At 46.6% G+C, this 25,333-nt stretch overlaps 1 protein-coding gene and 1 non-coding gene across 6 annotated transcripts in view; one reads left to right on the top strand and one right to left on the bottom strand.

Moving 5' to 3' along the window:
• ALPK3 (alpha kinase 3) overlaps positions 1–25,333 on the bottom strand; it is a 52,987-nt gene that overhangs the window by 6,693 nt on the left and 20,961 nt on the right. For 3 of the 5 annotated variants that reach the window (XM_016927333.4, XM_016927335.4, XM_016927337.2), the window contains 8 exons: positions 24,546–24,663; positions 22,713–23,979; positions 5,086–7,231; positions 4,251–4,398; positions 3,736–3,863; positions 3,567–3,602; positions 728–1,008; positions 3–91 (listed from right to left, as the gene is read on the bottom strand). In XM_016927333.4, the coding sequence (XP_016782822.2) occupies positions 3–91; positions 728–1,008; positions 3,567–3,602; positions 3,736–3,863; positions 4,251–4,398; positions 5,086–7,231; positions 22,713–23,979; positions 24,546–24,663 (4,213 nt within the window). Of the gene's footprint in view, positions 1–2; positions 92–727; positions 1,009–3,566; positions 3,603–3,735; positions 3,864–4,250; positions 4,399–5,085; positions 7,232–22,712; positions 23,980–24,545; positions 24,664–24,860; positions 24,975–25,333 lie in introns of those variants that run through there. The other 2 variants (XM_016927338.3, XM_016927334.3) reach the window with 2 other exon arrangements.
• On the top strand, positions 11,031–11,148 carry LOC112205760 (small nucleolar RNA SNORA25). Its single transcript, XR_002939847.1, has one exon. It is a non-coding gene; the product is annotated as a small nucleolar RNA SNORA25 (small nucleolar RNA).

Here is a 25,333-nt window from a genome sequence, read left to right as displayed (position 1 = left end):
ACTCAGGCACCTCCCCAAAGCCAGGCGCGGCCCGGGCTTCTGCTGCGAAGATTTTGCAGTACTCCCGACTCATGTTCTGGATCTTGCACCCCTGTGGATGAGGGAACCAAATGTGGTGAGCAAAGAAATTCCTCAGTCCTCCACTGTGTCTACCCCTAAGTGAGTGGGCCAGCTATTCTGTTAGGGGACTGAGAGGAGGATTCCAGCCCTGGGGGAGGAAGGGCTTACTCCTCCCTGCTCCCCACTCTGCATCTCATTTTCCTCTTTTGTATAGCAAGCGGCTTTGGACTTCTTTTCAAACTGAGGTTTTCGAAGTGATTTCTGAACTATTTTTGGGAGTCCTTATGGTATGTGACAGTGTCTCAGAGACCACTCTGTGGAGAGCCAGGAAGACTGCCCACCCCACCCACAGCACTCCCCTTTTATCTCACATATAAACAAGGCTTCCATGAGAGATTATGTATGGGGCAGGGGGAAGGTTTCTGCTGCAAACATAGAGTTTGAAAACTATGGCCCAAGTCGTTTTGAAGCTCTCAAGCTCTCTGAGGCCAAGCATCTGAATTCTGGGCTGCATCTCAGGCTTTCCACAAAGTCCTCCTAGGAGCCTCATAAGGTTGAGATTGAGATGCCTTCTGCCTCGATACTGGGCATCCTAACAGGACCTGGGCTGGGAAAGGGGAGGGGGTGAGAGAATAAAAGGATGGGGTGTGAAGATGGGACATAGTACCTGGATGGTGACGTCGTAGTTTCTGCCCACAAGAGAAGTCTCACTGCTGGGCCCAAACACAAGCAGGCTGGACACCTTGATGATGCACGTGCGGCCCGACTCGAAGATGGGTTCCAGCCCGTAGATGACCTTGGCCTGGGAGGCCTTCCGAAGGCCACACCCATATCCACCCCCTCGGAGCTCCTCGCTTACCAGTCGCCCAAAGAGCTTGTCCCCCCAGCAGCCAGAGTCAGCCAGACCCTTAGCAAACACCATAGGGGTCATCTCAATCTCTTCTCCAACTGAAGGGGAACAGGAGAAATGTGGGAGACCAGGAGCTCCTGTCTCACCAATGTGGGGCTCACAGGGAAGGAAAAGGCCAGAAGAGCCTCCCACCCTGCCAACCTGCTGGGCTCACTTTCCGTCCACGCCTGCTCTTTGGGCACACTGAGTCCCCACCAGACTATGAGCTCCTTGGGGCAGAAACTCTATTTGATTCAACCCCTGCCATCTAGCGGTACCCATGTGGTATCCATCACATAACCCCTGCCTTCCACAAATGCGTCCTAAGCACTGTCCAAACACAGTGCTCAGGATGTGTTTGTGGAAGGCAGGGGTTTTCTGTGGCAACAATAATCAATACAGAATACCAGAATTACTTTGTTTTGGAATTCATTGTTTTGATCAGATGAATACATGACTCCATTTCAACCAACACGTTTGACGGAAACAAAAAGTTTGCAGGACCAATCCAGCAGCAATGAGCACCCCTAATGCTCAAACTGTGACCGCTAAATATAATTTCCCATTAAAGGGAAACCAGAGCTTTCTAAAGAAATGGTTGATTCCAGGTCTAGGCAGAAAGTGTACAGCAAGGACCTGAAATATCGTGTGAATCCAGAAAGCAAGAGAGCTAGCAAAAGCTATTAGAGACTTGGCAGAAGGACACAGGGGCCAACCTGAAGGGGCTCCCTTGGGCCAAAAAGAAAAAAATCTTGGCAACAAAAATAATTACTGCAACATATTGAACATATCAAATATGTTAAAAATCCATGTATTCATAGTTGTAACAAAAAAAAAAAAATCCAATCTCCTCCCTCAAAAAATAAACCTCACTGGTCACCTATGGAAAATGGTAGGGCACCAACTCATTATTCTAAATTCTAGTAACTAAAGGGAAAAGAGCAAGTATTTATCCTTCATTTCCTGTTGGAACTTAACGTATTGGGATAACCAAATAATCATCCCTTTTTTACAGAAAAAAATCAGCTAATGAATGAAGAAGAAAAGACCAAATTAAACTATCTCCATGTTGCAACTGCTAATGAAATAATAGATTTAGGCAATAATCAGTGACTGCCAAAACCCCTAGATAACAATAGGGTTTGTATCAGATTGTTTTTAACTTTAAAAGGGGATGGATCACACAGATGCACCTGAATGAACCCAGTGACCAACCTTAACATTACTAAAAGTGAAACAATCTGACATTATGTGCCTCCAGTTAGGATGCAAAAGGTATACACAGCACCTGTAAGTTATTCTTGCCCCCCCCCTCCAAAAAAAAAAATCACACCTGAATCTGACCAAACCTCTAAATCTGATTACCAATTTGGAAGAAGCATTTAACATGTTAAATGGGAACACAATCAACAAAATCCAGAATGTTAGAAATTCTATACCAGTGACTTTAACAAACATATGGCAAAGGAAGAAAACAAATAAAGTAGGAGGAACTGTTAAATATTAAGAGAGACTTGGGAGCTGCATCAGCCAAAAGCAATGAGTGGTTCCTGATTCAAATAAACCAACGCATATGAGACAGTTGGGGAAATCTGACTGGATGTTTGATGATATTAAATAATTATTACTTAGTTTTGAGGTTGAGGTTTTATTTGATATTGATTAAATTTTATTTGATTACTAAACAAAAGTCACTAATTGGCACTTTGGGAGGCCAAGGCAGGTGGATCCCTTGAGGTCAGGAGGTCGAGACCAGACCTGCCAACATAGTGAAACCCATCTCTACTAAAAATACAAAAACGAGCTGGGCATGGTGGTGCATGCCTGTAATCCCAGGTACTGGGGAGGCTGAGGCACGAGAATTGCTTGAACCCAGGAAGCGGAGGTTGCAGTGAGCCAAGATCACACCACTGCACTCCAGCCTGGGCAACAGAGTGAGACTCCATCTCAAAACAAAGTCACTAGTTGGATGAATGAGTGATTGAAAGAGTGAGTGAATGAAGGAATTAATGCATTTGTTAGCAAATACAGCTCCAAACATCTTTTTATCACTGGCTGCCTTCACAGTCCCAAGCCTTAGCCTGTCTCTTGTAGGAGCAGTACGTACCCATCCCTATTTGAGCCCTTCGAATGTGTATCAAACTTTGAAGGTATTTCATGATCACCAGGGGGCCTGCTGAAAATGCAATATTCCTAGGTCCCTCCTAGGTCATTAAAGATGTCTGCAGTGCAGCAGGGACCAGGAAACTGCATTTCTAACAGGTTCCCTGTGTGAATCTAATACTAGGGTCCACAGAGCACCGTGAGAAACCCTGGGTAGGAGCTGGCAGGATAAGACATGCCCTGGTGGCTGGTTCTGCCCTGGATCAAAGACTCTGACATGGGCAAAGGGCACAAGGGTGAACTAGCTCCTGTGCAGTGGCCCCCTTGGTCACTTCTTCCCCCATAATCTTCTGATACAGCAGTCCTCCTCCATCATCTCCCAAGCCATATCCTAAACTAAGAGGCAAAGAGGAGCAGTATGTGGATTGGGACCAGATTCCAAGCCCTTAAAGAGGGTCCTCCCTGCAGATGGCAGGGGTAGGACCACCCTGCCTTCCCCAGGGGGGAACCATACCTTCACCTTCTTCTCTGGAGATGAATCCTGACAACACTAGATACAGAAAAAGAAGAAAGAAGTGCCTTCAGGCTGCTGTGCCAAGAGAGTGCCTTCTCTCAAAGATGACTGCTGCCCACCCACCAGGAGCCAGGCCAGGCTGAGACCCCGGGCCACGGGGCACACTCACCCTCAGGGCTGAGGCAGAAGTCGGTGGAGGCCGAGCCGTGCTCATTGTGGATGGTGCACCGATACACGCCGCAGTCTACGGGGGAGGCCTGCACGATGGCCAAGGCCGCCGGCCCCTCATCCCCTGCGCTGCAGAGTGGAGACCCTACTCGTGAGGGCCATGGCATGGGGGCAGACTGTGGTCCTAAGCATCCTTGGACCCCACTCTCAGAGGCTGCTGTGAACCCCAGCTCTGAGAGCTTTGGGGAAGCAGCGCGATTCCAGGGCCAAGAGTGGGTCCTGAAGCCCACAGGTCTGGTTTGCAGTCCTGACAATTACTAGCTGTGTGGCTTTGGACAAGTGGCTTAAAGAATGCTGAGCCTCCATTTTCTCATCTCTACTATAGGAATAAAAGGATTATTCCCCTGGTTATTGTGAGGATTAATGAGGCGATAGGTTCAAAGCACTAGGACAGTGCCCAACGGTATTACTGCAATCAGGGAGCCAGGTCAGGTGGCAGTGGTGTCGTTGGCTTACCTCCTGCCCACCTCGCCCACTGGGCGCTGATCCTTGGCCCATGTCAAGACTGAGTCACTAAGAATGTTGAAAAACTGGCACCAGAGCTTCAGGCTACCGGAGGCATCAGGAAACTGCTCCACCCGAATCTTCCGGATCACCTGTGGGGCTGAGAGCAGGGCCCAGTCAAGAGGGGAACACCACCTCTCCTCTGGCCATATCCTTGCTTTCCTGGGTGTCCTTGGTAGAAAAGGCTGGAAGAAAACAGGATTCAAGTCTCCACACAGACCTACCACTCACAGCCCCCCGGTGCCTCCTGCCTATATCTCAGGCTTCTGCCCTGACCCCCAAAGCACACATCTCAGCTAGAGAGAAGCCCCTACTCCACCTTGACCCCAGGCTGGGAGGGGCTCCCAGCTGAGGACGCAGACAGCAGTTGAGACAGGAACTTCAGTTTGCATTCTAGGTCCCTAACTCTAGAAGCCTGCATTTGAATCCTGTCCCCACCACTCTGTAATCATGCGACATCTCTGTAAAGGGGGACTGAATGGTGGTGATGGAGAGCTAGAACGCTACTAAAGCCAGGCCCTGTGCTAAGCACTTCATCTATTCCATCCCATTTAAGCCTCATGCCATTGCAAAGGCGGTGCTGTTATCTCCACTCTGCGGAGTGGCAGAATCAAAACAAGAACTAGGCCTTAAAGGCTGTGAGAGAAGGGTACCTTTACCAAGGTAATTTATGAATCCCGAGGAGGGATATGCTATCTGTCATGGGGTAGTGCTGTGAGCAGCAGCAGCAGCGTGCTTTCTGTGGCCCTGTCCTGTGAAGCCATCCCCCTCCCTCCCCATTGCTCACCTTTCAGCAGGTCTTTGGCTTTCCTGGGCTTGGCCAGTGTCTCCTGCTTGCCTTCATCCAGGGCCACCTCTGTGTCCAGACCACCGGCCTTGGGGCTGGGGCCCAGGTCTCCTGCCGCCAGCTCCTCCTCTGCCCGAGGCACCTCCAGCATGCTCGCCTTTCTGCCCTGCGTAGGGGAGCGTCTCTCCCGCCCTGGAGTCCCCGGGGACCCAGGCACCAGGCTTTTCCTGGGCCCCCGGGGGGAAACCGTGGGGCTCTCCCTTTCTTCAGGTGTGGTTGCCTCCCCGTCTCCTGCTGCTCTGACCTTAGGGAGAAATCTCTTCCTCCGGGCCCCTAGAGCCAGTTCCTCAGGTGTAGCTGCCGGGAGGCCTGTCAGAGCCTCCCCTGGGAACTTCTCCTCTTGGGAGGGCTCCTGGGCTATGCTCTCTGCTGAGGGTCCCTGCCCAGGGGCTGCCTGCCCACCCGCCTCCCCCAGTCGACCAGCCATGCTGCTCTCCTGAGAGGCCCCCAGGAGGCCAGGCCCCTCAAGGGAAACCTCTCCTTCACCCTCACTGGCTCCTTCTGAGGCCAGCCCAGGGTCCTCCTCGTCTACCACAATGGCAGGGACAGTAAGGGAGCTGGGACCAGGACCCCAGGAGCCTCGGGCAGCAGCAAGGGCCTGGCGGCCAGCCTGCACCTCGCGGTCCAGGAGGCCGGTGAGGCGGCGGGAGGTACAGGGGCTCAGCAGCAGGGTCTGTGCACTCTGCACCAGGTGGTTGTTCTCCACACGCTCCAGGATGCGCCTCGATGTCCGGGGACTAAGCCCAGCCACTTCCACAGTGGGTGTTAGAGTGGCTGAGTGCACCAGACCTCCGGTGGCTGCCCCCACCTGGGACTCTCCCCCTGCTGCACTTGTCTCTGTGCTGGACAGCTTCAGCAGCAGAAGCAGGTAGTTCTTCAGGGAATCTATGAGGCCAGGGTCACAGCTCCGGGGACCTGGGGTCCGCCCCTCCACATCTGGTACCTGGGCGCAGGCTCCCTCACTGCTGGTGGCCATGGTTTCTGGTGGGTGACTCTGAGTGGGGGTCCCCAGCCCCAGGTGCAGTGTTGGGGCAGAACTCATCAGGACCTGATCCTCAGAGGGCAGGAAGGTGGCTGTGCTCCCGTGCTGAGAAGTCGGGGTGCTACTCGGCCCCTCCTTTGGGCTAGCAGTCAGCCCAGTTCCAGGAAGAGAAGGCATCGTGGGTACCTCCTGGCTCAGGCCAGCTGGAGGACAGCCACCCTGATCCATACACGGCACTCCCCCTGGCCGCTCCTCCTTGGGGCACTGGAACGGGCTGTCCTCCTGCTTGGCCTCGACTGGGCCTGATGACTGTGGCCCTTGGCATCTCTCTCCTCCCACCTGCTCCACACTCCCCTCACGGGACGGCTGTGCTGGGAGCATGAGGTTCCCTGACAGGGGACCCAGCACAGTTTGCTCATGGTTCCTGGAGGCTGTTACTACTGCCTCCTCAGATCTGGGCAGGAAACCAGGTTTTTCTGGGAAACAAGACCCTTCTGGGGTCTGTACAAAACATTCAATATTCAGAGGAGCTCTAGGACCCGCTGTAGGTGGGAGTTTGGGGGTTCTGGATGGTGGGCCGAGGCTGGTTGCCACCTCCTGCTCTGACTGACCTTCCATGGCTGTGGGCGCGCTCCCCTCTGACTGCGTCCCCTTCTCTCCCTGTATCCTTCTGTCTTCCTGTGTGCCCTTATCTGCCTGGGCCTTCCTGTCTTCCTGTATCTTCTCACCTGCCTGTGTTGTTTCTAGCTGTGTCTCTGCCCTGCCCTGTGTCATCATGCCCTTCTGTGCACTCCTGTCTGACTGTGGCCTCTTGCTTTCTTGTGTCCCAGCATCCACCTGCGTCTTCCTATCTGCCCCTGTCCTCTGGGCTGTCTGTGTTCCATCTCCCCTGGTCCGTCCATCGACTTGTATCTTCCCATCTGCCTGCACATTCTTCTTGCTTCCAGTTCTCTGGTTAGCAGATGTTCTCCCATCCTCCTGGGTTTCCATATCCATGGGTTCAATGATACCTTGGCTTCCGGAAGTGCTAACCCCAATGGAGGCTACATCAGAGCTGCTGCTGGCCAACATGGTAGGAGCCGTGGTTGTCTGGCATTCCAGGACCTGAAAACACAGGGACAAAAGCAAGGATTTAACTACATGGACATTCAGATCTCTTTCCAATCTGGCATCCCAGTCTCCTCGGACCTCATCTACAACTGCTGTGATGGGAATCTTGCCTCCTGGTTTCTCAGGCCTGCTGGAAGTTGGGAGGCAAACACATGTGACAAATGCCCAAAGCCCCATCCATGCCTACTCACCCTAATCTCTGATCTCAGAATCTGGACTGGGGAATATCTAGCACCCAGACCCAGCTCTGGCCCTTTCCACCTCTTCCTGAAGAAATCCTGCCTTTCCTGAAAGACCTTGCTCATGGGTTATTCCACCCCTCACCCCTACCATATGAAGGAGACTGTCCTCTCCCCAGGGCTCCCAGAGCAGTCCTTCTCCTGTGGCACTAATTGCCTTGGATAGAATTATGGGTGAAGTGAGAGAGTGCCAAAGGGTGTCCCAATAATGGCCTCAGTGACAGCATCCACCAGTAACATTGAGTGAGTGATAATAATGGATGCCATCCAAGCAGAGAGGATTAAAGTAATTCTGAATGGCATCTATGCCAGGAAATTAATGAAACATTATAATGTTACCCTTTTGAACATCTACTTGCAAAGCACTATGCTAGGCCCCTGTATATGATATTACCCCACTTACTCCTCATACAGTATGAATACTTAGGAGAATCAGCCCCATTCTAGAGATAACAATGACAAGAAGGCATGTGATCTGTCCACCGTCAGGTAGTCAGTAAGTGGCAGAGTTCAGATTCGCAGCCGGGTGTATCTCACTCCAAATCCCATGCTCTTTGTTGTTATACCATAACGCCACCTACTTTTAAAGGACTTCCTGTCAAACATGGTGGCGTACAACAGTGATTTCCCTTTTTTCCTCCAAGATATCATCAAAACCAACAAAGTAAACATGAAATAAACAAAGCAAACTCCTTTGTTAGTGAAACTGGAGGCAAATAAAACCTATGGTCTCAAAAAACAAACAAAAGGATAACAGCTGCCAAAAGCCAACAGATGCAGACACTGGGAAGCTGAGGAGGAGCAAAGTGATATGGGGAAATAAACAGGGCCACAGCTCAGCGGGAGGAGAGTGGAGCTGTTCAGCAGGTCTTAAGACGCCAGCAAAATCACGGCTACTGTAGACAAAGGTCACCCCAAGGTTATAAACCCTTAAGTCCACGTGCAACAAGAGCTGCAGGGTCATGGAGGCCTGGGTGGAAACTGGCCGAAGACACGGCAGATGAGCAGAGCAGACAAGGAGAGGAGATGGAATGGAGGCAGATCTCAGAAAACGCTGGCAGCTACACTCCTGAAGAAACCTCCGAAAAATTGCTAAGCCGAGAACATTGTGTTTTAGCATACAAAGACTAAAGGAATATTGTTCCCACAAGCCCTGCTTGAGGAAATCACCAGGGAACAAATGTAGTCAACCAAAAGATGATTGAGAAAACAACAGCAAAAGAGCTGACGGTAAGCACTGAACATATTTCACTTACATTAACATATATATTAATGCATATTAACATATAACTGTAGAAGCAAGACTAAAATCAAGTGGGGTTTAGAATGGCAAATCAGAATGTCAATGTTCTATGCCCTGACGATACAGAAACAACACAGCCAGCACGAAAGTGGAAAGGGGAAGAAAATACCAAGTGAAGTAACTTCCTTGACTGTGTCACCTGTAAGAGCCAGGCACCAAAGACATTACTCAAAGCTGAAAAACCAAGTAACAGAAATAGAGGATATTTACCTAAATAAAGATAATCACTTAGAAATCAAACTTTAGGCCAATATGAGATAGAAAATGAATGAAGGCCAGGCACAGTGGCTCAAACCTGTAATCTCAGCACTTTGGGAGGCCGAGGCAGGCAGATCATATGAGGTCAGGAGTTTGAGACCACCCTGGCTAACATAGTAAAACCCCATTTCTACTAAAAATACAAAAAATTAGCCAGGCGTGGTGGTGCGCATCTGTAATCTTAGCTACTCTGAGGCTGAGGCAAGAGAATCGCTTGAACCTGGGGGCGGAGGTTGCAGTGAGCCAAGATCGTGCCAATGGACTCCAGCTTGGGCAACAAGAGTGAAACTCTGGCTCAAAAAAAAAGAAGATGAATGAAGAAAATGCAGAGAAGAAGTGAAAACACTGTATCATTTTTCATCATTAAAAATTAGTAGAAACTGAGTGAACAGATGAAATAATTGATGGTATTATATAAAACTGAAATTATGACATATAAATATTTTTAAATATCAGAACCACACACAAAATCAAAGGAATAAGATCACAAAATGAAAGACTTTTAAATATACATAATTAAAATATATGTAAATTAAGTGTAGAATTTAAAGTTACTTTACTAAATTAGGAATTTTCTGTTTTTCAAATTTTAAATTTTTAAATTTATTTTATATTTTAAAATTAGAGATGGGGTCTTGCCATGTTGGCCAGGGTAGTCTCAAACTCCTGGCCTCAAGCAATGCTCCCACCTCAGCCTCCTAAAGAGCTAGGATTATAGGTGTGAGCTACTGCACCCAGCCTAAATTCAGAATTTTGAATGAATGGTATGGATGTGGGAAACATTAGAGTTTGGCAAATATCAGCAATAAGTCTGACTGAAGGATTTTTTTTTTTTTTTGAGACAGGTTCTTGCCATCTTGCCCAGACTGGCATGCAGTGGCTATTTATAGGCAAGATCATAGCCTCAACCTATTGGGCTCAAGTGATCCTCCCACCTCAGCCTCCCAAATAGCTGGGACTACAGGCTGACTGAAGAATCTTTTTTTTTTTCTTTTGAGACGGAGTCTCGCTCTGTCACCCAGGCTGGAGTGCACTGGCATGATCTTGGCTGACTGGAACCTCTACCTCTCAGGTTCAAGCGATTCTCCTGCCTTAGCCTCCCGAGTAGCTGGGATTACAGGCATGTGCCACCACGCCCAGCTAATTTTTGTATTTTTTAGTAGAGATGGGGTTTCACTATGTTGGCCAGGCTGGTCTTGAACTCCTGGCCTCAAATGATCTACCCACCTCGGCCTCCAGAAGTGCTGGAATTATAGGCATGAGTCACTGCACCCGGCCTAACTGAAGAATCTTAATAAAAATGCTCTTCCAACTTCTCTGACAACCGGATATTAACAGACAAAACTGCCTTGGTGCCAAGAAACAGCAATTAGTAATATATTAGAGCCTCTTTTTTATCTTTTGATATTCTAGGATTAGAAAATGTTAATAAAGACATAAGATCTATAAATCTACAAAGAAGGTGCAGACTGTGCATACAAGACTGTTGCTGTTCACAAGACTCACGGAACTAGAACTTCTTGATTAAAGCTACCTTCACTCCTAACGCACTCTCAGCCAGATCAATCCCTCAGTTCTATTGAAACTACTTCTTCATTATCTCAATATCCATTTCCTTCATCTCCACTGCCAACTGCCTAATCGGATCTGCCAACAATTCTGTCTTGCCTGGACTACTGTAAAGCCTCCTAATTGGTATCCATGACTCTAGTCTTTGCCTCTGCTAAACTCTTTTCCTCACTGCAGCCCAAATGACCTTTCCAAAACACAAACCTGACTGAAACACTCCCCTCTTAAAAAACCTTTCAATGGCTTATCATCACTGACAGAATAAAGCCTAAAAGCCCTAGCTTCAAAGAGCAAAAAGTTTAATCACACAGTAGCCCCTTCTTATTCACGGTTTCGCTTTCCGTGGTTTCAGTTAACTGTGGCCAATCTTGGTCTGAAAATATTAAATGAAAAATTCCAGAAATAAACAATTGATAAATTTTATAGGTCATTTCAAAGAGGCTGCAAAACCAAGAGCTCTTAACGCTGTGAGCAAAGATGGAAGTTCTCTCTAGGATGCCATGGCACTCGATGGTGGTATGTTTTCCTGGGGAGATATAAGACATAGGTGTTATATGACATAGTAATCTATGATTGTTGCCATGGGAGAGTTTTAAAGATTAACCAAAGTAAAAAGAAAAAACAAATTGTAAACTTTGCACTGTTCTGAGCAGCATGATAAAATCTCATGCCACCCCACCTGGGATGTGAAACAGCCCTTCGTGCAGCATAGCCACAAGGTATACACTAGGTTGCCCGTTACCCATTAAGTAGCTGTCTTGGTTACCAGATCAACTGTCCTGGTATCTCAGGGCTTGCGTGCAAGTAACCATTATTTTACTTAATAGATGGCCCCAAAGCACAAGAGTAGTGATACCGGCATATTACTATAGTTGTTCTATTTTATGATTATTGTTGTTAATCTCTTACGGTGCCTAATTTATAAACTAAACTTCATAATAGGTGTGTATGTATAGGACAAAACACAATATATATAGGGTTTGGTACTATCTGCAGTGTCAGGCATCCGCTGGGGATCTGGGAAAGTATCTTCTGTGGATAAGGGGGACTGCTGTACTCTCTTGGCCAGGGTTACAGGCATCGCACAGCCTCTACAGACGGTAATTTGGCATTATCTATTAAAACTAAAAATACTTATACTCTTTAACCCAAAAATTCCATTCCTAGGAATTTATCGTACAGGTATACTTTCATGTGCAGATGGACTTATATACAAGGATATATACTGCAGCACTGTTTAAATTGCAATAGACTAGAAATCACCTAAATTCCAACAATACAGGATTGATCCAATGAATTATGGTATATCCATATTCCAAATAAATAAAACAAATATCCAAATAAAAAAGCAAGGTAAAGGATAGAAAGTATAATATGCAACCTTTGTGTGGAAAATACACAGACACACACACACGTATTTTCAAATGTAAAGAAAATAGCTCTGGAAGGATGCCCAAAGAACCTGCTTTGGCAACTGCCTTCAGGGAGAGGACCTGAGCAGTGGGGATAGGGAAGTGGGGAGACTTAATATTCTCTATGTATCGTTTGTACTTTTTGAATTTTATACCTTGTGCATGTGACATACAGTTAACAAAAATACAATTAAAAATGAAAATATATAAGGAAATCAACCCTTGTGTGATCAGTGAGGCCCGTCCCTCAGCAAGAATCCCAGATCTGTTTCTCCAGGTTCATCTCTTGGGTCCCTCCGCCCAACACTAACTTAACTGTACTGACAACTGTGCTATTTTGTAACTCTTTTATGTACTTTTTTCTGTACCAGACATTCTCACCTACTCCTTGCCCACCTGAAGGACTCCTTCTCATCCTTGAAGACCTCACTCAAGTTTCTTTTCTTCTTTAAAGACTTCCTGAGTTCTCTCCTCTACCCCAAAAAAGTTAGTGGCCCCCATAGCAAATTTACTAATTCCATCATTATACCCCCATTCTGTGTGGTATTTATTTCATGCATATGTCACCTGCTAATCTGTGAAGTCTTCCCCTTTGAAGAGGGCCCAGTACAGGCCTGGGAGTTGGAAATCAATAAATACATGGTGGATGACTGAATATTCTCTGTACACTTCTACAAGGGCTGACCCCTCTAACTAAACGTTATGACAGAGGGTGTGTGTGTGTGTGTGTGTGTGTGTGTGTGTACATCTATATCTGGAACTGTGTAAAGATATGAGAAGGAATGTCATATGTTTCTTAAAAATAAAAATGGTGTGAGCAGAATGAACCTAGTTGGCTCTATGTAAGCTTTTTTACTACAAGGGATATTAGGAGGTTTAATTTGCCATGCTGTCTTTTTCCCTCTTCCCTCATAAATTCTCAGATATTGAGGACTCAGTGTATGGCCAGATATGGTTGCTCATGTCTAGAATCCCAGTGCTTTGGGAAGTCATTGTAGGAGAATTGCTTGAGGCCCAAAGTTCAAAACCAGCCTGGCAACACAGCAAGACCCTGTCTCTACAAAAAAAACAAAATATTTAGCCAGGTGTGGTGGCAGATGCCTGTAGCCCTAGCTACTCTGGAGGCTGAGGTGGGAGAATTGCTTGAGCCCAGGAGTTCGAGGCTGCAGTAAGCTATGATTATGCCACTTGCACTCCAGCCTGGGCAATAGAGTAAGACCCTGTCTCTTAAAATAAAAACATAAAAATAAAAATAAAAAGTTTTATTCAGCTTTGCATTCTTCACAGTGCCAAACACATAAGGGGTTCACAGGAATGAACAACTGAATGAAAAATAGTATGGTTTATAACCCTCTAAGGGGGCATGGCCCTGGAATGCTGGTTTGGAAGAGCAAGGGACAAAACCAGGACCTTAACAGGGATGGGGCAGGGCAGTCATTTTTGCATAAGTTTTGGTAGTTTATAATTTTTAAATAACTGCTCTATTTCATCTACGTTGTTAAATTTATGTGCAGTTTTTCATAGTAGTCTTTTTTTTTTTTTCACCCTGTCAATCCTTACAGGGTCTGTAGTGATATCCCCTCTTTCATTCTTAATACTTGTATTTTGTGTCTTCTTTTTTTTTTTTCTAAGTCTTGCCAGAAGTTTATTGATATTATTGATCTTTTCAAATAACTAGCTTTGGGTTTATTTTCTCCATAATTTTCCTGTTTTTGGTTTCATTATTTTCTGTTCTTTTCTATCTGTTTGCTTTGGATTTATTTTTCTCTTCTTTTTCTAGTTTTCTAAGGTGGGAACTTAGGTTATTGATATTTCAGATCCTTTTTCTTTTCTAATATAAACATTTTAATGCTATACATTTTCTTCAAGGCACTGATTTAGCAGCATCCAACATTTTGGTATGTTGTATTTTCACTTTCATTCAATTTAAAATGTTTTCTAATTGGCCTTAGGACTTCTTCCTTGGCCCATAAAAGTATGTTCTTTAATTTAAAAGTGTTTAGAAATTTTTCTATTATCTTTCTGTCATTGATTTCTAGTTTAATTTCATTTTGGTCAGAGTGCATACTTTGTATTATTTCAATTACTTCACATTTGTTAAGATTTATATTATGGTCCAGGATATAATCTATTTTGGTGAATATTTTATATGCACTTGAAAAGAATGAGTATTCTGTTGTTACACAGAGTATTCTATATATGTCTATTAGATAGTTGGTTGCTGGTGCTGTTCAGTTCTTTTATATCCTTACTGATTTTCTATCTACTAGTTGTATTGATTACTGAGAGAGAGGAGTGTTAAAGTCTCCAACTATAATTATTGTTTTCTGTATTTCTACTTTCAGTTCTGTCAGGTTTTGCTTCATGTATTTTGAAGGTATGTTGTTAGGTGCATACACATTTTTTATTGTTATGTCTTCTTGAATTGACCCTTTTATCACTAGATAGTTCACTATTTTTCTCTTAGTAATTTTTTTTTTTTTTTTGAGACAGAGTTTTACTCTTGTCGCCCAGGCTGGAGTGCAATGGCGTGATCTCGACTCAACGCAACCTCTGCCTCCCGGGTTCAAGTGATCTCCTGCTTCAGCCTCCCAAGTAGCTGGGATTACAGGCATGCACCACCATGCCTGGCTAATTTTTGTATTTTTAGTAGAGATGGGTTTTCTCCATGTTGGTCAGGCTGGTCTCGAACTCCCGACCTCAGGTGATCTGCCTGCCTTGTCCTCCCAAAGTGCTGGGATTACAGGTGTGAGCCACTGCGCCCAGCCAGTAATTTTCTTTCCTCAGAAATCTACTCTGTCTGATATTAATATTGCCATTCCAGCTTTCATCTGATTAGTGTTTGCATGGTATATATTTTTCTATTATTTTACTTGTAACTGACCTATATCACTATATTTGAAGTGGATTTCTTATTGACAGCATCAAGTTGGGAAAGTTTTTCTGGTCCTGTCTCACAATCTGTCATTTAATTGATATGCTTAGACCATTTATAGTTAATATAATTATTTATAGGTTTAGATTTTGCTCAATAATTTTACTATTTGTTTTCTATTTGTTTCCTGTTTTTCCTTCCTGTGTTTCCCTATTCTTGCCTCCTTTTAGATTAGAACATCTTTTAGTATTCCACTTTAACTTACGTAGTGTGATTTTTACTATATCTCTTTGTACAGTATTTCTGTTGTTGCTCTAGGGCTTACAATATACATACTTAACTCTCCACAGTCTACTTAGAGTCAATATTTTACCACTTCAAGTGCCATACAGTAATCTCACCATCATATAGGTCTCTTTACCCTATGCCCCTTTATGTTGTATTTGTCTTATATATTATATTTGCATACATTAAAAAAAACTCCAGCAATGTAATTTTTTTTTTTACTTTTTACCTTCAAACATATTTTAAAGAAATCAAGATGAAATAATCTATTATATTTACCAGGATATTTACCATTTCCATTGCCCTTCTTTCATTCTTGATGTTTCAAGTTTCCTTCTGGTATTATTTCCTTTCTCTATGAAAAATTTACTTTAGCAATTCTTTTTATTTTTATTTTTATTTTGAGACCAAGTCTGGCTCTGTCACCCAGGCTGGAGTACAGTGGTGCAATCTCAGTTCACCGCAACCTCTGCCTCCTAGGTTCAAGTGATTCTCTTGCCTCAGCCTCCCCAGTAGCTGGGATTACAGGTGCCCCCCACCACACCTGGCTAATTTTTTTTGTATTTTTAGTAGAGACGAGGTTTCACCATGTTGGTCAGGCTGGTCTCGAACTCATGACCTCAGGTGATCCACCTGCCTCAGCCTCCCACAGTGCTGGGATTACAGGCGTGAGCCACAGCTCCCAGCCTAGCAATTCTTCTAGAACAGGTCTGCTGACAATGTAGTGTCTTGTTTTTTCCATTATCTGAGAATGTCTTTATTTCACTTTCAATACTTAAAGATATTTTTGCTAAATGTAGAATTATAGGTTGAAAGTTCTTTTTTTTAGCATTAAAAAAAAATGTTGTTCCACTTCCTTTTGGCCTCCATCGTTTCTGATGAGAAATCTATAGTCATTCAAATCATTGCTTCCCTATAAATAATGTATTATGTTTCTCTGGCTACTTCCAAGAGTTTTTCATTGTCTTTACTTTCCAACAGTTTGGCTATGAGGTTTCTGGATGTGGAATTCTATGGGCTTTTCCTGTTTAGGGTTTGCTGAACTTCTTGACTTTTGCCAAATTTTGAAAGTTTTCAGCCATTATTCCTTCAGATATTTTTTTCTGCACCACTGTCTTTCTCTTTCTCCTTCTGATTATCCAGTGACACAAATGTTAGACTTTTTGATACAGCACTCCAAGTCTCTGAGGCTCTGTTCATTGATTTTTCTGATTCCTCTCTCTCTCTCTCTCTCTCTCTCTCTCCCTCTCTCCCCGTTTCTCCCACCCTTCCTCTCTCTCTGTGTGTGTATGGGCGTATGTGTTCAGATTGAACAATTTCTATTGCTTTAACTTCAAGTTCACTGACTTCTCCCTGTCATCTATCACTCTGTTGTTGGGCTCAACCAGTAAGTCTTTTTATTCAGTTATTGTAAATTTCAATTCTAAAATTGATATTTGGGGCTGAGGTGAGTGGATCACCCGAGGTCAGGAGTTCAAGACCAGGCTGGCCAACACAGTGAAACCCCTGTACTAAAAATACAAAATTAGCCAAGTGTAGCGGCACACATCTGTAATCCCAGCTACTCCCTCAGGAGGCTGAGGCAGGAGAATCTCTTGAACCCAGGAGGTGAAGGCTGCAGTGAACCGAGATCATGCCACTGCAGCGTGCCAAGCAATCCAGCCTGGGCAACAAGTGCAAAACTCTGTCTCAAAAAAATAAAAAATAAAAAATAAAATTGATATTTGGTTCTTCATATCTTTTACCTCTTTTTGTTTGTTTGTTTGTTTGTTTTGAGACAGGGTCTCCCTTTGTCCAGGCTGGAGTTCAGTGGCGTGATCTCAGCTCACTGCACCCTCAACATCCTGGGTTCAAGTGTTCTTCCCACCTCAGCCCTGCAAATAGCTCAGACTACAGACACACACCACTATGCCCAGCTAACTTTTTTGTATTTTTTGTAAAGACAGGGTTTTGCCATGTTCCCCAGCCTAGTCTTTTACCTCTTTGCTGAGACTTTCTATCTTTCCATTTGTTTCCAGAGTATTCACCCTTACTTGCCACATTTTTATAGTAAAGTCAGATGATTTTAAAGTCAGATGATTCTAACATCTGTGTCACTATGGCATTGGCACTCTTTGATTGTCTTTCCATGCAAGTGGAGATTTTCATGATTTTTCATATGCCATGTAACTTTTATTGTATTTGGACATTTTAAATATTACAAGACTCTGATTCTTGTTTAAATCTTATGGAGAGTATTAACATCTTTGTCTTGGAAGGCAATCTACCTAGTTGTGTTCAGGCTACAAATTCCATTCAGGCCTCTGAGGTTATAGTTTCAATCTCAGTTCCATTTTCCAAGCATTTCCAATGCTGTTTGGGGTTTTTTTATTGTTGTTGTTTTATTTTTGAGACGAAGCTTTACTCTGTCACCCAGGCTGGAGTGCAATGGCATGATCTCAGCTCACTGCAACCTCTGCCTCCCAGGTTCCCGGGTTCAAGCAATTCTCCCACCTCAGCCTCCCGAGTAGGTGGGACTACAGGCATGTGCCACTATGCCTGGCTAATTTTTTCTATTTTTAGTAGAGAAAGTGTTTCACTATTTTGGCCACACTGGTCTCGAACTCCTGACCTCAAGTGATCTGCCTGCTTCGGCTTCCCAAAGTGCTGGGATTACAGGCATGAGCCACCACACCCGGCCTGCAGTGCTATTTGGATCTGCCCTGTGTGTGTGCCACCCAGTGGCCAGTGTGGGACTTACATGATGGTTCATTAGTGTTTTTATTCTCGAAGTTTTTTATTCTCCCAAGTATTTCATTCTCAAAGTTTTTTATATGCTCTTCAGAATCAGATCCATGCAGGAACAGTCTGGGGATGAGCCCAGAAATTTATAAAGAGTTTATAAACCCAGAGGTCATTAATGATTCTCAGAGGTCATTTTCCCAAGCTTTTCCCTCTCCACGGTTTCCCCCATAGGGCCCCCTTTTTCAGTCTTCTGGCCAAATAGCTGGAGCTTCCTTTACCCCTCTCTGCCACATACTTTCACACATGAGCCTGTGATCTGGACCAAGGAAGAGACCCAGGAGAAAAAAAAAGGAACAGGGGCTTGTCCCACTCTTAGGATCACAGCTCCTCTGAATAGAGGGGAAGATTCTCTTCTCTCAAAGTTTTAGGCACCTGTGGCCTCTGTTGCTACCACTGTCACTGCCAAGAAATCTCTTTTCCATTCCTGAAGGCTGATCTAGAGGGCTTCTGGAACTCTCTCTGCCCAAGTTAATGTTTACATCTGGGTTTCAGACAGCATTAAGACCAGGCCAGGAAATGCCAGAAGGAAAAAAAAAAAAAAAAAAGTAAACACTGTAGGTTCAGTGGTACTTTGAGTTCTGGTCTTCATCCCCAATCTGTCTGCGACTATTTGCTTTTCAAAGTTGTCAAGTAGGTGTATTATACATTTTGCCTAAATTTTAGGCTGCATTCAGTGGGAGATACAGAATCAAGTGTATTTACTCCATCTTATCCAGAAATAAAACTGCCATAACCAGAATAAATAATATTAGTTATTGTATTTTTCAGCTCTGGAATTCTAGTTGGTTCATTTTCAAGTCTTTTCCACCTTTTTTTTTTTGAGACGGAGTCTCGCTCTGTTGCCCAGGCTGGAGCGCAGTGGCGTGATCCTAGCTCACTGCAACCTCCACCTCTCGGGTTCAAGCGATTCTCCTGCCTCAGCCTACTGAGTAGCTGGGATTACAGATGTGCATCACCACACCCAGCTAAGTTTTGTATTTTTAGTAGAGATGTGGTTTCACCATGTTGGCCAGGCTAGTCTCGAACTCCTGACCTCAGGTGATCCATCTGCCTCAGGCTCCCAAAGTGCTGGGATTACAGGCGTGAACCACTGCGCTCGGCCTTTTCCATTTTTTATAGTTTCTAGGTATTTGGTGAAATTTGCAATCTTGTCTTCTTATCTCCTTCAATATATGAAGGAGGTAAACTAATTTTAATTTTATAATTCATGTCTAATAATTCCAAAAGTTAGAAACCTGTGGGCCAATTTCTTTCTTTTCTTTTGTTTTTTGAGACAGAATCTCACTCTGTCACCGAGGCTGGAGTGCAGTAGCACAATCTCAGTTCACTGCAACCTCTGCTTCCCAGGTTTAAGTGATTCTCGTGCCTCAGCCTCCCAAGTAGTTGAAATTACAGGCATGCACCACCACACCTGGCTAATTTTTGTTTTTTGTTTTTTGGGTATTTTTGAGATGGAGCCTCACTCTGTCACCCAGGCTGGAGTGCAGTGGTGCAATCTCAGCTCACCACAACCTCCGCCTCCCAGGTTCAAGCAATTCTCTGCCTCAGCCTCCCGAATAGCTGGGATTACAGGCATCCGCCACCACGCCCAGGTAATTTTTGTATTTTTAGTAGAGACAGGGTTTCACCATCTTGGCCACGCTGGTCTTGAACTCCTGAGCTTGTTATCCACCCACCTTAGCTTCCCAAAGTGCTGGGATTACAGGCATGAGCCACCATGCCTGGCCTAATTCTTATATTTTTAGTAGAGACAGGGTTTCACCACATTGGCCAGGCTGGTCTCAAACTCCTGGCTTCAAGTGATCTGCCCACCTCAGCCTCCTAAAGTACTGGGATTACAAGCGTGAGCCACTGTGCCCGGCAACCTGTGGGCCAATTTCTATCTTCTGTGGACTTATCTTCATTTCATGCTGAATATTATATTTGAAATACTTTTTAAAAATAATTTCAGGCTTAAGATGATGCTGTCATCCTCCAGATATGATTTTTGTTTGCTTCTGCCAGGTGCCTGAGGGCACTAGGTATCTTGAACCACCTAATTCTAATTTCAGGGATTGAGATATTTCTTAGTTATCCATGTAAATTGGAGCTCGTCAATAACTCAATACCGTGAGAGTAATTTACTTGATTCCCCTTTCTCCTAGGGTACAAACCTTCAGAGTCCCAACCCCAAACCCAGGGGGCTTACAAGGGCTCCCACTCTTGAGACCATGGGCTCTAATTTTTGTCTCCTTAGTCTCATGAGACTATCTAAACTATTGCTCACTGCAACCTCCACCTCCCAGGTTCTAGCAATTCTCCTGCTTCAGCCACCCAAGTGGTCAGAATTACAGGCACGTGCCACCACACCCGGCTAATTTTTTGTATTTTTAGTAAAGATGGGGTTTCACCATGTTGGCCAAGCTGGTCTCAAACTCCTAACCTCAAGTGAGCCACCTGCTTTGGCCTTCCAAAGTGCTGGGATTACAGGCATGAGCCACCGCACCCAGCCTAACCATGAGGTTTTTGTCGGAGCAGTGGAACCAACACAGACAACCTCTCAGGTACCACACTGCCTGAGCCCCTCCTCCTACCTTTGGGAGGCAAGGAAGAGGGGGCTGGTACTTCCTCCTCTGGCCCTACCAGGAGGATGCCACCATCTGGTATTGGGTTCCTCACCATTTAGGCAGAGAAGCCAGATTTGCACACTCACTTGGCCACCAGCCTGGTCCCTTCCTAAATGAGCTATGAGGGCCTATGAGAGCCATCTCTTCCAAAAGTCCCTGCTGTCCAGCCTGTGGGCTGTCAGGCATGTGCAGCAGCCCCACAAAGCCTTCCCCGGGCCACTGTGAACTTACCATTCCAGTGGCCAAAACTACATGAGACCAGGCATGAGGGGGACAAGAGTCAGGAACAGGTTCCAGAAAGTCTGGTTTTAGGTCCTTGAGGTTTGTTCCACTCCAAAGCCCTCTGAACTACTGTTCCTACAGTCTAACCTTAGCACCCATGAAATAAAACCATTTCCCATGGTCACCCTTAAAACTAGTCTTTCCCTCCTTCCCACCATGAAAGTTCTCTCCATGGGAAAGCCCCTCCTGTTCTCCACAAAGCATCCTTTCCCCTTTGCCCTCTGCCAGGTGCTGTATCAGCTTGTCCCTCATGTGCTTCCCTTCACTGCTCCGAGAAACCACCTGTCCTCTGTCCCTACCCCTGGGAAACACTGCTTTCCTCCTGTTCCCCCATGAAGCCATTCCCGATCTATAACTGCTTCCTCTATCCTAAGAAACAGTCTCATCTTAGTTCTCACCAAAACCAGAGGATGTCTCCACTTAAGGTTATCAGATTTAGCAAAAAGAAATACTGGGCTGGGCACGGCGGCTCACGCCTGTAATCCCAACATTTTGGGAGGCTGAGGTGGACAGATCACTTGAGGTCAAGAGTTCAAGATCAGCCTGGTCAACACAGCAAAACCCTGTCTCTACTAAAAATACAAAAATTAGCTGAGCATGGTGCCTCACACCTGTAATTCCAACTACTTTGGAGGCTGAGACACAAGAACTGCTTGAACCCGGGAGCTGGAGGCTGCAGTGAGCTGAGATCGCACCACTGTACTGCACTCCAGCCTGGGCAACTCCATCTCAAAAAACAAACAAACAAACAAACAAACCAAAGAAAGAAAGAAATACTGACACCCAGTTAAATTGGGATTTCAAATAAATAACCAGTATTTGTCTCAGTGTAAATATGTTCTATCTATTTTATCCACCCCAGCCCCACTCTTGAAATACTTTTCCTTCTGCCACTCATAAGAAACACTGTCTTCTGTCTTCTTTCTGTCCCACTATAAAACACTCTGTCTCCCAAAACCTCTGTGAAATAATGCCCCCCAAGCCCCTGAAACATAAAGAAATAACCAAAAGGGACGAATTGTTTCCTTCCTGCCCTCTCAATCCCACCCCTCAAGCTCCTTAACGCTGCCACCCATCTGCCTCTTTGGGGAGTGGACACTCCACTACCCCCGTCTCCACACAAAACATAATCTTTTCTCTGTCAGCTACCTGTTCCCTAGAAGATGATGGCACTCCTGTTACCAAGTAAAAACACTTTGCCTCTGTTTCCCACCATAGTCATATCTGATCCCAACTGCCACTTACTTAGTTCTTAGAGGGCACCAGATTCTTACAACAGCCCTACGAAGTAGGTATTGTTATGATTATTCTTCCAGTTTTACAACTTGCTCTAGATCACGCCATGTTAAGGCAGTCAGATTTGCATATAGGTATGCCTGACTCCAGAACCTTAGATAAACCCAGATTTAAACAGCATTTCCTGGACACTCAGCTTTGTTAAAAATCGAATGAGTAGCCAAGTTGCCACCTGCTGTACACTACAGCGCACACCTGCTTCTCCGTCTCCCCCATGAAACACTGTTGCCTCAGCAAAGCCCACAGAAAGCTCTCCACTGGCCCCCTTTCCCACCTCAGAGAACATTATCTTCTTCCACCTCCCTCCGGGGCACAGTCCCCTTGGCTGTGAACTCCTACACTCCCAGAAGAGGGTCACAGTCAGGCTGTGCTGCCCACATGCCTGGCATCTGGAAACTGGCTGGGGCAAAGGGCATGCCTGCGGTCCCTGTAGCTGGCACTCCAGTCCCTCCCCACCCCTTTCTATAAATAGCCCACTGCTCACTGGCTGCCCAGCAGTTGCAGCAAGAGTTTCCATGAGGTCAGCTTCCCAGAGCGGCCTCCAGGCACCCAACACCCACACTTACCTCTCCTGGAGTCCTGTGGCCTGCTTGCCCCTGCAACGGGCTGTCCCGGGTGCCATGTCTCCGCCGGGCAGGGGGTGTCGGCACCTGCACAGAGGCCTGAGGTGGGGCCTTTCCTAAGCTCTGGGCCCCGCATTCTGGAGCTTGACTCAGAGAAGAAATGGGCTTGCTGTCAGTGGTGGCCTCTCCTTTGGGCTTTGGAGGGGCAAATCTCTTTCTGTTGAAAGGCCTAGTCGGCTGGGGGGTCAAGGAGTGTGTGGGCTGGCCAGGAGCGCCAGGCACCCCCTCGCTTCTAGCCCTGAGGGGTGCCTTCCCCTTGGGACTCTCTCCAGGCGCCCGGACACTCAGGGTCTGGGGTCCCTCTTCCCCAAGAGGCCTGACTGCCTGGGTGTTCTCCAGGTACATGTCCTTCAAGGAGAAATACACTTCCTGGCCTGGGCCTGGGCCAGGGGCCTTCTGGGCCTTGTCTGGAGTGCCCACAGCAGAGGCTGGCTTCCTGGTACTATCTGTGCCAGAGGACCCAGGCCCCCGTGCAGCCCTGCCTCTGGGCTGGGTCTGAACCTGCTCCACGCCCACGGGCCCCTGAGTCCCACAGGAGTCAGGCTCGTCTGAGCTGGGGATGCAGTTTTCTGAAGAACGGCGGCTTTGGGCTGCCTTCTCTAACTCTAGCTTCCGCAGGCCTTGCTTGGATTCCTCATCTTTCTTTTTCTTCTTGGCCCCACTCTCCTCTTTGAGGGCTCTCTGAGGCCCCAGCTCCATGGCGTCACAGATGTATGTCAGCAAGCCATGCTCTCCGTCCTCTCCATTCTCGGGGGCAGCCTCCCCGTTGGTGGTCACTTCTCCAGAAGCAAAACTGTTGATCAGGCCCAAACCTGAGTGCTGAGCAGTCTCAGTCTCTCCCTCCTGCCAAGCCGCCAGGGTCCCACCCTCAGGCTCCCTGGTAGGGACCGAGGGGCCCGGCGCTTGAGCCCCGCTCAATCGCCGCTTTCGCTGGAAGCGGTCGGGGCTGAGCTTGCGCAGAGTGTCGGCCTCCCCAGGCACCGCCTTCTCGTGCTTCCAGCTCTGCTCGATCTCGCGCAGCTTTGCCGCAGCCTTGCGCTTCAACTTGGCGAACCAGCGCTGGTGGATCTTGTACTCGGTCATGGTGCCCACCTCCAGGACCCCTGAGCAGGACACAATGCCCTTGCTGTTCTGGGCAGAGGCCTGGTAGATGGCGGCATCTTCTTCTCGACACCTAGAGGTAGGAGCGGGAGGTGCCACCTCTCCCCTCCTGGGAGGTGAGAGCCCCCACACCCCCAGCCAGAGCCGTTCAGAGCCGGGCACACTTCCCCCTCCCTACAGCAAGCCCTGCCGTGTGCTACGCCCCATCTCACACGTCACAACATACAACACCCTCCATTACAGCTGAGGGAACTGAGGCTGGCAAAAAGGTGGCGGCTGACCAAGGCCATACTGTCCCAGGAGGGATTAGGCTTGGGGCCCAGGAGAGCTCCCTTCAGAAGCAGGTGACCAACACAGCCCCTCGTGAAGTCATGATGATACAGTTGCTTTTTTTGGCCGCTGACCTCATGGAAAATATTTCTGTAGGTCAGGACCTCTGCTGGCTGCACCAGCTCTTTGACTGTCAGGAATACTCCCACTCTGGCCTTAGGAGCTCCCAGACACTGGAAGGCAGATGTGGTTCACCAGGTGGTTCAACCACACAGCAGAATCCTGCCCTCCATCCCCAGAGAGTACCTGGGCATCTCCATCCAGACTGCTCCATTTCTGAGGGCAGGACCCCAGCCAGAGGGCCCTCGGGAGGGCAGAGAGAACAAAACAGGCCTTCTCCCTCACCTGTACAGCTGCAGTGTGTGGCGGTTGCCCTGATGAGTGATCTCATATTTTGGCAAGCCACAGTAGCGGTCCAGCTCCGTATCATCCTTGTACCAGGTCACCTCTGGCTCTGGGTATCCTGAGAAAGAAGCAGGAGACTGGGTTACAGCAAGGCCAGTTCCAAAATAATGGGAAGAGGCCGGGCACGGTGGCTCACGCCTGTAATCCCAGCACTTTGGGAGGCTGAGGCAGGCAGATCACCTGAGGTCAGGAGTTTAAGACCAGCCTGGTCAACATGGTAAAACCCAGTCTCTACTAAAACTACAAAAAAATTACCCGGACGTGGTGGCGGGCTCCTGTAATCCCAGCTGCTTGAGAGGCTGAGGCAGGAGAATCGCTTGAACCCAGGAGTCCGAGGTTGCAGTGAGCCAAGATCTTGCCACTGCACTCTAGCCTAGGCGATAGTGAGACTCCATCTCAATAATAATAATAATAATAATAATAATAATAATAATAATAATGGGAGGAGAGAACACGAGGCCGTGGCTTCCCAGACCACCTGAAGAGACTGGACAGGACCACCTGCCCCAGGCTTGCTGGAAGAACCGAGCCACTGTATGATAGCTCAGCTTATTTTTAGAAGCTGGTCCCTGTCAAAGCTGAAAACAATTCCCCTTCAGCAATAGGAAGGAAAATATGGAGGAGAAACTTTCTAGCTTCCTAATGGGAAGGGAGACAAGGAGTTTCCAGAAATCCTTGGCTACTGGGAATAAGCTTCCTTCTATAGTGGCCCATTCTACTTCCTCAAC

This window comes from Pan troglodytes, chromosome 16, assembly GCF_028858775.2.
Source record: "Pan troglodytes isolate AG18354 chromosome 16, NHGRI_mPanTro3-v2.0_pri, whole genome shotgun sequence".
Classification (NCBI taxonomy): domain Eukaryota; kingdom Metazoa; phylum Chordata; class Mammalia; order Primates; family Hominidae; genus Pan; species Pan troglodytes.
Note: the sequence above shows the minus strand (reverse complement) of the source record. Positions and strands in the feature narration are given on the sequence as shown.